The sequence below is a fragment of the Euleptes europaea genome, chromosome 11 (assembly GCF_029931775.1).
Source record: "Euleptes europaea isolate rEulEur1 chromosome 11, rEulEur1.hap1, whole genome shotgun sequence".
NCBI classification, from domain to species: Eukaryota; Metazoa; Chordata; class Lepidosauria; order Squamata; family Sphaerodactylidae; genus Euleptes; species Euleptes europaea.
Window position 1 is genome coordinate 30948363 of NC_079322.1, and position 14231 is coordinate 30962593.

The window sequence follows — 14231 nt, forward strand, 5'->3', positions numbered from 1 at the left end:
AAAATTTAGTTTTGTGGCTGGGATCGGAAGAACCAGGAAACAGGTTCTGTAAGCCCGAGGAGGCGTTAAACTTGGTTTCCCCCGCCCCTCAAACAATAACCTCCCCCTCTGTGCAGCTTGGCAGAGAGATTTTGAAATGATGGGTTGTTTCAAAAGCCATTTATGTAATGTGGCATGAAGATTAGCTATTCAAAGAGAATGAAGTCCAACGTTATACCGAGCCAGCACAAAGTTTCCAAGTAGCTCCTAGGATCCCCAAGTCTACTTTTCTATTTTTTTTTTAAATCTACTGAATGGTAACTTTTTTTTTATTTTTTAGTATGGAATAGTACTTGATGCCGGGTCGTCTCGGACAACAGTATACATATACGAGTGGCCAGCAGAAAAAGAAAACAACACCGGAGTAGTCAGTCAGACCTTCAAGTGCAATGTGAAAGGTGAAGGCAAAACTGGAGTTTTGGCAGAATGGGGTGGGCGGGGGGGATACCAGAGGAAATACCAAGAACCGAACAATCTGGGGGAAGGGAGTGGGGCTGGCTGTTCTTCTCACCATATGTCTGGCACATGATAAAAAAAGATTGGCAGCTTCGTACGCCGAGACATGCGTCAGATTTGGCAGTTCCAAATGTGTGGGAAGAAGCTCGTGCCTTATCCTCATGAGGAAAATGGGATGGTGTCCTCCTTTGTGAACCTGCAGGATCTTAGCTGCGAAACGCTGACAGACGGGGGTGGTGGCAATTTCATATTTAAAAAAAAGATGTTTTCAATGCTTCTGCATAGGGGAAATTCAGCAGCAGTTTCTCTAGGCACTGGCTTCACACACTGTCCTTGGATAATGAAATGTGGGCTTAAAATCTAGCAAGCGGGTCATCCTGTAATATGACTAACTGTGTAATGGTTTCATGCCCTGATCTGCATGGCACAGGCTAGGCCGATCTCATCCGATCTCGGAAGCTAAGCAGGGTTAGCTCTGGTCAGTATTCCGATGGGAGACTACCAAGGAAGCCCAGGGCTGCTATGCAGAGGCAGGCAATGGCAAACCACCTCTTCTCTTGAAATCCCTATGGGGTTGTCATAGGTGGCCTGTGACACGATGGCGCTTTCCATCACCAGCATGATTTCATACAAAGCAATGGGAGAAAATCCCATTACTTACTGATGCTACTTGGTGTTGTCTCTACTTGGAAGAGGGTGGGTCAGGCTCTTTTTGAAGATGTGTGCTCTGTAATCAAAGGGTGCTAGACAGTAAAGGGAGGTTTTCAATTGATGGGTATAAACTTGTGAACATCTCCTTTCATGCACACAATTGGGCAGGGCTGTTTCTGCGGGAGCATTTGATGTTCTTTACAAGCATGTTGAATTATAAAAAAAAACATAGGATCTGGAATGCACAAATAGAATCCTGTCTGAAAATTATTGGTTTCTTGGGCCTCTTCTGGTGACTAATGAAAGGGAGCGCATGGCCCGCTGTAGTCTAAAGCAAAGTTCTCACACCGATTCCCTTTTGTGGTTGGGAATTTTTAACTCAGAGGACCACACGTTTGAATTTTCCCCATGCTGGGGTTGACCCCTGGTTTTTGTCTTCATCTCCTTTTCGTGAGACCTCAGGATATGCTTTGCTAAACTGAGTAAAGGACAGATCTGACTTTTTAGTGCATTGAGGGCAGTTTGAAAAGCACCCTTATTGTATTGAGTACAATTATACCTTTCTCTGTCCTGGGATAAACGCTGAAAATCTGGTTCCGCAAGTTTGCAGCAAGGAACTGGGGAAGTTGGTTGCGGAAGGTGCTTATTGACTAGTACCTATGATGCCACCAACCCACCACTATCTCTGGAGCAATTTTGGCACTGTTTTCTAAATAGTTGTGATATTATTTCCCAAAGTGAAGAATGGATGGGTAAACAAATAAATGCTGCTTATAAAAGGCTCGATAAACAATCAAGAGCTCATTCAGTGCCGTATGTCTGATCATCTTCCTGACCCCAGATTGGTTAGAGTGCTGTCCTAGGACCTGAAACAACAGGGTTCGATTCCCATTGGTGCCACAGGAGCTCGCAGGGTGACCTTGAGCCTGTCGCAGTCTCACAAGATGGTTGGTGTGACGATAAAGTGGGGGAGGGGGAGAATGATTTGGAGCTGCGGGCTGTGGCTCAGTGGCAGAACATCTGCTTTGCATGCATAGGGTTCCAGGCTCAGTACCTGGCATTTCCAGGTAAAAAGGATCCCTGGTAGAGGAAGAGGTGAAAGAGGCCCTGGGGATCAGCTGCTAGTCAGAGTAGCCCATACTGAGCTTGGTAGGTCAGTGGTCGAGCTCAGTGTAAGGCATCTTCACGTATGCCTATGTGATCATGTGACGTGATAAGCCCCTTGAGATCCCCACAAGGGAGAAAAAATGGGATATAAATTAATAAAACAAACACCTCTCCAGTGTTGTAAGCTTCATCATGAATCTTCCCATTGCCTCGGCCGTGCACAGTTTACCCAGGTTAGGCCTACAAACTTAACAGAGACTGGAAGATTGAAAGGTATTCCAAGGTTTGGTCCGAATGACTGTATTGAGACAGTAACCTGTATGCCCAGCTCCCTCAGTCTCCCGCACAAAATGGCAGCGCTGAAAGGAGGGATCGTGCCTTTGGAAATGCAGCATACTGTCCAGTTGGAAGGCAAATGCGCTTCAGCTGCTCACCAGGAGGAAACATCGGAGCAAAGGTGGTTTGAGAAAACACGGAGGCAGCACAGGGAAAATGCAAAAGGAAAACCGAAGATGAGCGGAAGCTCAGAAATAACCTGCTACAGTTGGGAACCTCGGGTGGAGCCAAAAAAATGATGTGAAAGAGGTCTGTGTGACCACTACAATTTTACAAAGGTTGTTACCTCAACTAATGTGGCCCATCTGCATCTAGTACTTATGCATGTATCGTACGTATGCATTTATCAATGTATACCTTAGGTATTGGCCACAGTTGTGTGAAGATCTAAGCATTCTTGTTTAGGAATGGTTCATGAGGGCTTTTGAATAAAGGCAACAGGATTGTGGTCTATTGCATTGTTCATTGTTCATATTATCTTCTACTACATTTGTAAAATCCATTCTCGGCATTGTTTGTAGTATGCAATTTCTTAGACTGTTTTCGATTGCATTGTTTTCCAATTTTATAATCCCAGTTCCGTTGCACTGTCGATGGTTTGGTTGTTTGTATGGTGTTTGGTTGCGTTGTTTTAATAGTTTGTAATCCACCTTGAGTCTCAGCAAGAAAGATGGCCTGGAAGTAAGTCGTGGCGAGAACGGAAATCTTCTCCTTCCTGTAGATATACTTACTTCTCTGCAATGCCTGTAGAACATTAATACAGCATCATTGGCAAGCTGAAAGTATAGATAATGCAGGGCTCCAAAAATAGAGTTTGTATGAAAGGCAGTGTTTGTGACAGCAGTCTTTTTTACTTGTTTAAAAGGGAGGAATTGTCTAAACGATATTTGCTTAAAGCAGCTATGCAATAATCAAAACAAGTCTCTATGATTAGGTTTAAAATACACTTGGCACAACAACACTGACTTCTTTCATTACGCTTGTCTTAGGTCCTGGGATATCCAGCTATGGGAGTAACCCTCAAGAAATTGCTAAGCCCATTAATGACTGTATGGATAAAGTCAAGGAAAAAATTCCATTTCACTTGCATAGGCACACACCTGTCTACCTGGGAGCCACCGCTGGCATGAGACTTCTGAGGTATCGTAAAAACAAACCACCAGTAAATATTAGCAAGGTAGAACTGTTGTGCGCAACAGGGTGTCAACAGAACAGCATCATGATTCATTACCACATTCTTTCCTTGCCCTAAAACCTATCAACCTGTGCAGATATATGTATAGTTGTGTTGGGCCAACCCCTATATGTTGAAAAGAGAGTTTAATCTTCCACAAGACTTATTGATGAAATCATCTCACAAGTTGAAACCCATGATGATTATTGAATAGCCTTAAAGAGATCCCAGATCTGAGCGTTCCTGAGAATTGCCTAATAAATGTGAAACATGAATTTATTGGCTCTGCACAAACCAGGCCCCGAAGGGGGCAAGATGCCACCACTGCATGCCATGAACCAAGAAGAGAGGGCGTGGTCCATGTTGTACACTGGACACCTGCATTTGACGCTCTGCATATGCCTGTGGTTGTATAAAAGTTTGTGCAGGCGCAGATTTTGGATGCAGTGTGTAAACCTGGGCCTTCCATCCCTCTAGAACTGCCATGCGGCAACAATGGTCTGCAACATGTTCCCAACCCCAGGATTTATTGCTTTATTTAAAATATGTCTATGCGTCCTTTCCACCCAAATAATGGTCCCCAAGGATTGGTGGTGGTTGGGCTTGGGTTGCTTATGTTTTACTCCATGGAATAGAAATGTTTCTGCAGTTAAACATACAGCTGGCCAGCTCTGATATTCAGAAAGTGTACCATATTGCTACAGTGGAAATGGGGATTCAATGCATATAAATTATGGCTAATGTCTAGTAGGACTTTCAAGAGAGGGGAAAAACTGATAAACAATCCCTCACCATTTTCATTGTGTTTTTGCATGTGATAAAATTGGCTGTTCCTACTGAAAAAGCATTTTGGCACCCCGTGTGCTATATTTGTTATTAAGAAAAGCAGAGGATGGTAGCAATCTGTGACATTTAGATTATGTCCCTGGGTAATCCATTCACTAAACATATTTTTAACTGAGGAGAACATTCCCTGGTTGGCTTACGTATATTCTTGTAAGGCCTCCAGAAGGATTGATAAATTCCATCTGGCTCTGTATGCTGGGGTATGTTTAACCCCCCCCCTCAATATTCATCACTTGTTGTTTGTGAGGACTTAGATTTGAGCTGTGACAGGTTAATCACTTTCCTATCAACCAATGTTTTCTGCAACATGTATTTTTCAGGGGAGCCCACCGACACATTTGACCAAGCCAATAACTGTTGAGTAACCGAGCAGTATGCATGCATGTATGAACCAGTCTATGGTTGTTTCTTATTCAAAGGCTGCCCCTACACGTCAAAAAGGGGGGGGAGAAATTGCAAACTTTCCTCTAATCGCTAGATTTGGCAAATGATGAAGGGTAAGCTTCTCCTTTCAGGCACTCAGCGTTTTGTGTTCTGTGAATTGCTTAGGTTGCAAAATGAAACAGCAGCCAGTGAAGTCCTTGAGAGCATTCAAAACTACTTCACATCCCAGCCCTTTGACTTTAGGGGTGCTCAAATCATAACTGGGCAAGAGGAAGGGGTGTATGGATGGATTACAGCCAACTATTTAATGGGCAATTTCTTGGAGGTGTGTGGAACCGTCTGCATGTTTTATTACATTCTATTGCTTGATAAATCACAAGTGTTCAAAGGGAGGGATGCCGAGACCTTGCAGCTATTATGTAAAAGGTGGTCAGGGTTTTGTTAGCGCTGTAATACAGTGTGTCTTTTAAAGCAAAACTAATGGCGGTGGTTTTTGGAATGTGCTGGTTGCAAAGGTCCTAAGGCCTGGTTTACACATGCAGCGGAAGGAGGCGGCAGGATGCTGAGCTTCTAGAATCACTGTACCACTACAAACCGCAAGTGGAAGATTACATTTTCTGTGTTCTAATACATTAATAATTGACCTGAAATCAGCGAACAAGCACAACGTGTGAGGGGCTAGAGCCGAACCATTCTTCCCAAGGTACTGGTTTTTTTTTAATTTCCAGGGGTTTTTTTTATACTGAGGAGCACAAAAAAAGGTGACTTTCCCACCGGCAGTCTGAAGTGGTGCTGGCCATTCTGCCCCCTCGAAATTCTACCGCCTCATTCTGCTGCCTCTTTAGACCAAGCCTTTGTTCTGAGGTTTCTGGTTGAGCTAGCAAATGGATCTCTTGCGCTGCAGGTGTAAAATAATCCCGTAAAAAGTGGGTGTGTTAACAATGCCGTACATCAAAAATGCTGAGGAGTGTAGGCAATTCATCTGGTTAGGTTATAAATAACCCCCTGTAACTTTGTGGACAATTTAAATGACCGGTAATCCCCATTCCAGAATAAACTAGTCGTATTAACTACTAACAAAACTCTGATTGGTGCATTGCGACATACAGTACCATGGTCTAATACTTGTCCCTCGCCAGTCTGCACGGCAGATCGCTGTGTGTGTGTGGGGGAGACAGAGGTCCCATTAGAGAGTATATAGCGTGGATGACTTAAGAAGCAAGAGGTTCTCCCATGTTATAGCACACCTTCTTGTTTTGGTGCTTAAGCACCAAACTGGGGACACATGGATCAGGTACACCAGGGCAGCCACTGTCTAGAGGCTTTAAATCACTTGACAGGCATGGTTCTGCAGTCTTAACCGTCACATCTCCGTGCAGAGTGAAATGACACCTGTCAGTCTCTGTGCAGGGCCTCTACATAGCAGTATCAAAAGGGCACAAGCTGGAAATACACGTCGTGTGTGATTATACAGACTCTGCCCCCATGCCCTTTGTGCAGGGCTGTTGTGAGGGTGAAATCCTCTCCCGCCACCTGTCACTTCTTTAATATGTTGTTATTACCTAGAACAGATAACCCTCTGCGGGTAAGACTAAGCTTTGTGATGTGTATTTTATAACAGGCTTTAAACTATATTTATGGGCTGTTTCCACATGGGGGTGGGAAAAGCCACCCCCGCTGTGGAAGCAGCAGCAAGTGAGGTCAAGGTGTACGGGGATGGTGTAGCACATGTTACCTCCCTGTGGTGTCCCCACCACCCTGTGCTGGTCTGTGTACAAGGACCAGACAAGAATCTAGCCACCACCACCCCCACCACCACCCCCCAGCCTCTCTCTCCCATAATAACAGATGATGGCTCAGCGGGGAATTTTAAAAAGCCGGTTAAGGGGCTGAAAGGTCAGGCAGAAAAATGGAACCGAGCTCCACCCTTTTGAAGGTTGAGATTAGCTCCGCCCCCTCCCTGGACTGGCTACGGGCTGCACTTCCAAAGAGAGACCATGCCCATAGCCACCTTGCATTTTCCCCTTTAAGTTGGAGCAAAGGAGGAATTCCCTCTGCTCTGGCTTAAAGGGAAAGTTCTGGGAGCCCTGTGTGTCATGTTTGGAAGCAACATGGTGTCATGTGGAAGCTTCCCCCCCCCCCAAAAAAAAAGTGGAGGCATGCTCTATTCCACCCAGGGAAAAATCCCTATGCGGAAGTGGCCATTATTAAGAATTCCTGTAGCACTTTTTAGGGTATATCTCATTTTACATGTGGTTGGTTGGGTAGAGAGATGGTAGTTTGACTAAAATGACCCAATGAACTTCATGTGATAATGTAGGGGGTTTAACCCTCAGTCATCTGCCTTAAAAAAACAAGTATGCTGCTGCTGTTTATTCCAGCACAGTGCTGGGCACAGTTTGGCACATCTGCAAAGTCGCTGTATGACTCGGTGGGGATTCTACTGCTCTGATGAAATCTGGGCAAGTCAATTTATTCCCCCTTCTTCTGTTGTTATAATGTCTCTGTACTTCTTAAGTTGCACTTTCGTCTTGGAAAGAATGTTCTAATCTGTAAGACACCCACAGACAATCTGGGGAAGAGTGTTCCCACATTAATATTTCATGACACTCAGAGAGCTGAGCAGAGAGAGAGAGAGAGTTGGAGGGGGAACAGCACAACCCCACAGCGGATGATGTGTCAACTCTCCCCTCTTTATTTCTAGAAAAACATTTGGCGCGCCTGGGTCCGTCCTGAAGGAGCAGAGACGACAGGAGCCCTCGATTTAGGAGGGGCCTCCACTCAAATATCATTCATCCCTGAAGGAACTGCTGAGAATTCTAACAGCACGCTAAATTTCCAGCTATACGGTTACGATTATAGCGTATACACCCACAGCTACCAATGTTATGGGCGAGATGAAGCAGAGAAACAAATGTTAGCATCGGCGTTACAGGTACCCTCCAACAAGTGTTCTTTGTTTAGGGTCTAACTGAAGATAGACTGCATTTGGTTATCGACTGCAGGTATGATAGCTATCGCAAGCATATTTTAAATCCCTGTTCAAATCAGAGCTGTCTTTGGTCGCTGATGCATGGGAGTTTTACCTGAGGTTCGCTGCTCACTGGACCCACGCTTTCCTGTTGGAAATCTATGCACTAGCAGTCTCCAAGCTCAAATCAGGAAATATATGAATCCCCACCCCTTGAAATGCTGCTTTGTAATTGGCTGTAGGGAGAGAAAAGTTCCCTCCTCCCCCAAACCCAATTTCCCCATAAAAAAGCATTTTAATAACAAAAAACAAAAAACGGAGCAATCTGAAAAGGGGGGGGGGAGGGATAAATCCAAGCCTCGGTTTTAAAAAGCCTTTCTTCTGTTCAGAAAGAGCTCCAAGGAAGGAGGAAGTATTTGAATCCCTGCCTCTGGACATGCTGCTTTGTAATTGGTTGTGAGCTAAACTAAGCTTGCGTGTCCCGCACTTTGCCTTATGCACGGAGATTTCACCCGGGCTGAGCTCAGGGGAGAGGGAAAAATCGGGTTAACAGAGGAATGGGAAGTCTTGGGTTTTGTGAAGGCTGGCAGCGAGGTAATCTCTAATGGAGGGAAAACTCATGCATAACTCCAAGGAACAGCCTTGACAGACGGGGGGTGAATGTGAGTGAAAGTACCCATGCATAAACGACCTTAGCCATGACAAAACATCCAGTTATATACCTGGCTGCACTTTTTCCGTTCTAGGCTCAGTGTGGGAAGGTGAATAGTTCCTTCTGATCCTGTTTTATTTTTGTTAACCTTCAGAATTCAGGCAGTAAATCCAGGATCAACAATCCGTGTTATCCTCGGAATTATGAAACTGTTTTAACGATGAAGCACTTATTCGGAAGCCGTTGCACCGAATTTCTAAGACCCGAGAATTACAATCCAAGCCATCCTGTAACGGTCATGGGAACGGGGGATCCAGCTCTCTGCATGGAGGCCGTGTCTACATTGTTTGATTCGACAGCTTGCAAAGACAGAGAAGACTGTTCATTTAATGGCGTCTACCAGCCAAAAGTGAAAGGGAAGTTTGTGGTGAGTTTGCAGACATAATGTTCTCGCAGTTGGCTTTTCTTCACAGCTTGAACCATAATTGTAAAGCATCTTTTCCCTGACTTTATTCATAGGCCTTTTCAGGATTCTATTATACAGCCAATGCTCTGAATTTATCTGGAGAATTTTCACTGAATGACTTCAACTCAAGCCTCTGGTCTTTCTGTGCAAAGAATTGGGTCCAGGTTTGTATATTTGATATAAACTATAGATGTTACAACTATAGAAAACCAAGTCATCTCAATTCATATGTGTAAATTTCAAGTGATGCATTTTTTCCTACCCCTTTTCATAAAGTTTCGATTCAGGCTAAAAAATAATAACCAAAGTCCTCTGATGCTCATGTACTTCATGCTCGTAACCCTGGGCATGATCAGCCAGTTAAGTGTTAAAACTTTCTAACTGAAATTAATAAAAAAAATTAAACTTATTTTTAAAATGTATGGCACAAACCTTTTTGTAGTATATTGATTGATCTAATTATGAATGTTCATTTCGGTCTTTCAGCTTCCATATATGCTGCCTAAGTTTGAGGAAACATACGCAAGATCTTACTGCTTTTCAGCAAACTACATCTATTACCTGCTTGTACATGGGTATAAATTTAATGCAGATACTTGGCCTCAGATCCACTTTCAGAAGGAAGTAAGTTTTAAATGTTCCCCCTCCCAACAAAGATATGGTGGAGGGTCTGAATAAGGTCAGATTTAGAACGACTCCCACAGTAATTCTCTTAGAGTAGCAAAACCAAACAAACCGGATCTAGGCTGGCTCAACCATAAACACAGTAGTCCAAACATTAGGCAACGCCGGACAGTGGATCTGGAAATGTTCTGCTGGCTCTCATTCATTCGAGTAGGGCTTGTGCAAGAAACTTGATGGATTGTGCCTCATGCTAATTAGCGAGTGGGTGAGGATGCCAGTTGGCTTTTTAGCCTCAGGAACCAAACGTCAGGTTGGCCCTGAGCATGAAGAAAAGTGAAGCAATCGTCTGGGGTCGCTGGTTCTCAAAATGTCCCTGCTTTCAACCTCCCTCTTTGCGTCACTTACAAACAATGAGCAGGGAAACGTCAATTTGGGTGGAGAAAATGTCAATGTGCCCGTTCTCGCATCATTTTTAAGATGGGGAGAGTCACTACAGTTCAGCCTTCTCGTTCTATGACGGTAACACGAGAACCTTCAGACCACATGGGAGGAATCCACGGTGCACCTCCTAGGACTGGCATCAGGAGTTGGCATATCCAGGCAGCTGCCGGGGGCCCCAGGACTGCCCACTGTCTGATCCCTAACCAGTGTGGCTTAGTGGAGCAGCTTTGCTTTGTGCCCTCGCCACAGGAAATGGGAGCTCACCCCCAGAGAGCCCTGCCCCATTGGAGGAGCCTCTGAGGATGCCCTCCCATTTTCTGTGGGAGGGGGCACCCAGGGAATAGGAGTTGGCGCTGCTAAGAGCTTGAAGGAGGAGCTCAAAGGAGTCACGCTGCACAGTGTTCCATCCCTGAGAAGGGAAGGTGTATGTATGTGCTCACGCTCAGGGGTCAGCTTGCCCAGGACTCCAAAAAACCAAGAGTGGCTTGATAAACATAAAACTGAAACAGATAAAAGGATAATAGGAAGTATTTCTTCACACAACGCATAGTTAAATTGTGGAACTCCCTGCCCCAGGATGTGGTGATGGCTGCCAACTTGGAAGGCTTTAAGAGGAGAGTGGACATGTTCATGGAGGAGAGGGCTATCTATAGCTACTAGTCAAAATGGATACTGGTCACGATCAGAGGAGCATGCCTATTATATTAGGTGCTGTGGAACATAGAATACTGCTGCTGCAGTCGTCTTGTTTGTGGGCTTCCTAGAAGCACCTGGTTGACGACTGTGTGAACAGACTGCAGGACTTGATGGGCCTTGGTCTGATCCAGCATGGCTTTTCTTGTGTTCTTATGGCTCATGGCACTATTCCCAAGCAAGCACTGCCTCTGTTTCAAGGCAATGGGAATAAGCTGTTTGGTGGACTCTTCCCATGTGGTCCAGGAGTTGTGATCTTAGCTTTGTGGCCCAGGTAGCACCAGGTCCAGCCCTAAAGACAGTACTGATGCAGAGCTAAATAAGGATGGTGAATTTATGAGCCAACTACTGGCAGCCCTAGGGCGAACTTACTAACTACGCTGACCTGGATGCCCAGGATAACCCATTCTCGGAAGCTAAGCAAGGTTGGCCCTGGTTAGTACTTGGGTGGGAGACCACCAAGGAAGTCCAGGGCTGCTCCACATAGGTTGGCAATGACAAACAACATCCATTAGTCTCTTGCCTCAAAAACTCAACCGGGTTGCCTTAAGTTGCCTGCAACTTGACAGTATTTTCCACCACCTTACTAAACACCCTGACCTGGATGGCCCAAGCTAGCCTAAACTAGTCAGATCTTGGAAGCTGTGCAGGGTCGGCCCTGGTTAGTACTTGGATGGGAGACCACCAGGGAAGTTAAGAGTTGCTATGCAGAGGCAGGTGATGGCAAACATCTCTGTCTCAAAAACCCTGTGGGGTTGCCATAAGTTTGCTGTGACTTGATAGTACTTTCCACCACCACCAACTTACTAACCAACTTACCCTCCCTCTACCAAGCGTGCCCATCTATTATGAAGAGAAAGAAGCTTGTGCTACTACTGAGATGGAAGCATGAGTTTAAACCAGTAATTTTCTTGTCTGCTGCAATAGCTGTAAATGCTACTGGTGATGGATCCTGATGTGATGTTCTTCTCTGTCTTTTAGGTGGGGAACAGTAGCATTGCCTGGTCCCTGGGCTACATGCTTAGCCTCACCAACATGATTCCAGCCGAGAGTGATCGGGTCTGGTTGCCCGTGAATCCCTCTCTGTTTGCCGGACTTCTACTCTTCTTCACAGCAGTGGCATTACTGTGTCTCATCTTCCTCGTGTACTCATGTGTTGTGTCACGCATGCACAAGAACACCTGCCATGTTGAACATGTATTCGCTGTAGAATAAAACTAGCTCCTAACGAAGCTCTGAACAACTTTTCCCCCCAAAAAAGCAATGTTTTAGAAAAATAAAGAAGGAGCAAAGTAAACAATGACATGGCAACATAAGAGGGTGAACCGAAACACCCAAATACATCTCGTTTATCTTCTGGAACTTTTGTGATACCTCTGAAGTTAGCCAAGACTCTGCTTGTTTCTTGTACAACAAGGAGCAGCAGGCATTTGTTCAGTCTCTAGGAAATATATCCAACAAATAAGGCACCTAGCAGGAAAGCATGGGGATCTGTCAAATAGCTTACTTCTAGGAGTTATAGGCTGCTGCAGGTGGTGGCTCAGTGGTAGAACACCTGCCTTGCGTGCAGAAGATCCCAGGTTCAATTCCCAGCATCTCCGGTTAAAAGGATAAGGCAGTAGGTGAGGTGAAAGACCTCAACCTGAGACCCTGGAGAGCCGCTGCCAGTCTGAGTAGACAATCCCGACCTTGGTGGACCAATGATCTGACACAGTAGAAACCATTTGGTTTGTTTATGCTGAAACAAGCTGTTTCTGTATAAGGCAGCTTTATGTATGTGTTTGCTTGAATAGAATGTGCAGCTTCTGTCTTGTTGCTTTAGAATGCCAACCGGTATACCTGCCTGCAAGGAAGAGAACCTGAATATAAGATGACTCCCTTAACGAAGGTTTTTTTTTTTAAATTATCGTACATAACTAACTTGTATGCAAATTTAAGATTTCAAGTGAAAGCAGCAAGGGGGCAGGTTTCCCTGAAGCTTCCCTGCCCTGATTGGCCACCACACCCCTCCCCTGGGCCACTGGGGCTTTTGCAAATAAATAAAAAAATCAGCACTAGAATATCAGTATATCAATATACCATTATAACAACAGGTGCAACAGTTTCTATGACTTCCCACCTTTCTCGTCCCTTAGGTTGTGAAGATATGCCTTTTTCCATTATATCTCTTCAAGGGAAGGGCTAGAAACTTACTTTAAAAAATATATGCTGAGAAATCAGATAACCTGTTAAACCTTATTGTTACAGCGGTATGTTGATAAATCGACAGTAGAATATTGATTTTTTTTTAAAGCCCCCTGAAAGAAATACAGGATCAAGGAATATGGCTGCCGCATGGGTGGGAAAATCCAGATTTCCCCACCCACCCAGCAGCCATACAAGCTTTAATGCAATCTTTCCCAAAACCTTGAAGCAAAGCAGGTTTAAGAAAGACTGGGGAAACCCTAAGAGGTACACAAATGCGCCATGATGCTTTAGGGAAGCAAGGGAAAAATCTACTTCCTAACAACATTGAACTGCGGCAGATAACCTGTACCTGTGTGGAAATGGCCTTGCTTTCAGGTATACAGGGCAGCCCATAGTGTCCTTTAACCTGTTGTGTTTACTGTGAGGACTCTTAGGGAAGGGCCATTTCTTTATATGCCATCTCATAATCATAGGTTCACAAACAAAACCAGTAACAGCACAGTCAAGAAAACCCAATACAACTAGTGGCAACAGCATCATTAAAACAATATGGTTTTAATGTTGTTACCCACCCTGGGCCTGGCTTCAGCTGGGGAGAACGGGATAGAAATTTGAAATACAAATAAATACATAAATAAAGGCAATAAAACAGCAGGAGCTGAAAATGCTAAAACATCTCTTTAACAGCAATACAAACCACAAGATATAAGCAGCATCAAATAATTTTGCAGCAATAAAACCCAAGCAATTAAATGAGAGAGAGCAAAACTGGCCACATTTATAGACATAAAAACAAATAACTAAAAGCTCAAGAGACTACCTAGCAGCTAAAACTTAACAAAGACATTGGCAGGTCTACAGCAGTGGGAACAGAGTCTCACGAGCAAATGGCCAACACAAAAAAGGCTCTGTCCCTTTTGGCCACTCACCGCACACCAGTAAATGCGGGCACACCCAGCAGAGCCTTTGAGGCTGACCTTAACAAAGCATGCGCGAAGTGGGCATTTGAATCCAATATGGTGAACTTAAGAACCAAATCATTGTACTTATTCCAGGTGGGTTAACGTGTAGTGCAAGGGTGTGATCCCAGGAGGAAAAGTGCAAGAGATAATTGTGGAGGCTTGGCAATGTAGCCATTTCTACTGTGATGGGCTTTAGGAAGATCAGAACAGAAAAACCGTTATTCATGCTGAACTGTATTTAG

At 44.6% G+C, this 14231-nt stretch overlaps 1 protein-coding gene across 1 annotated transcript in view; it reads left to right on the forward strand.

Moving 5' to 3' along the window:
• ENTPD3 (ectonucleoside triphosphate diphosphohydrolase 3) overlaps positions 1–12072 on the forward strand; it is a 30085-nt gene extending 18013 nt beyond the window's left edge. The window contains exons 4-11 of the mRNA XM_056857709.1: positions 320–437; positions 3579–3729; positions 5159–5318; positions 7698–7928; positions 8771–9043; positions 9136–9246; positions 9569–9706; positions 11822–12072. Of these exons, the coding sequence (XP_056713687.1) occupies positions 320–437; positions 3579–3729; positions 5159–5318; positions 7698–7928; positions 8771–9043; positions 9136–9246; positions 9569–9706; positions 11822–12055 (1416 nt within the window). The 3' untranslated portion in view covers positions 12056–12072. The remainder of the gene's footprint in view (positions 1–319; positions 438–3578; positions 3730–5158; positions 5319–7697; positions 7929–8770; positions 9044–9135; positions 9247–9568; positions 9707–11821) is intronic.
• Positions 12073–14231: the final 2159 nt, after the last annotated feature.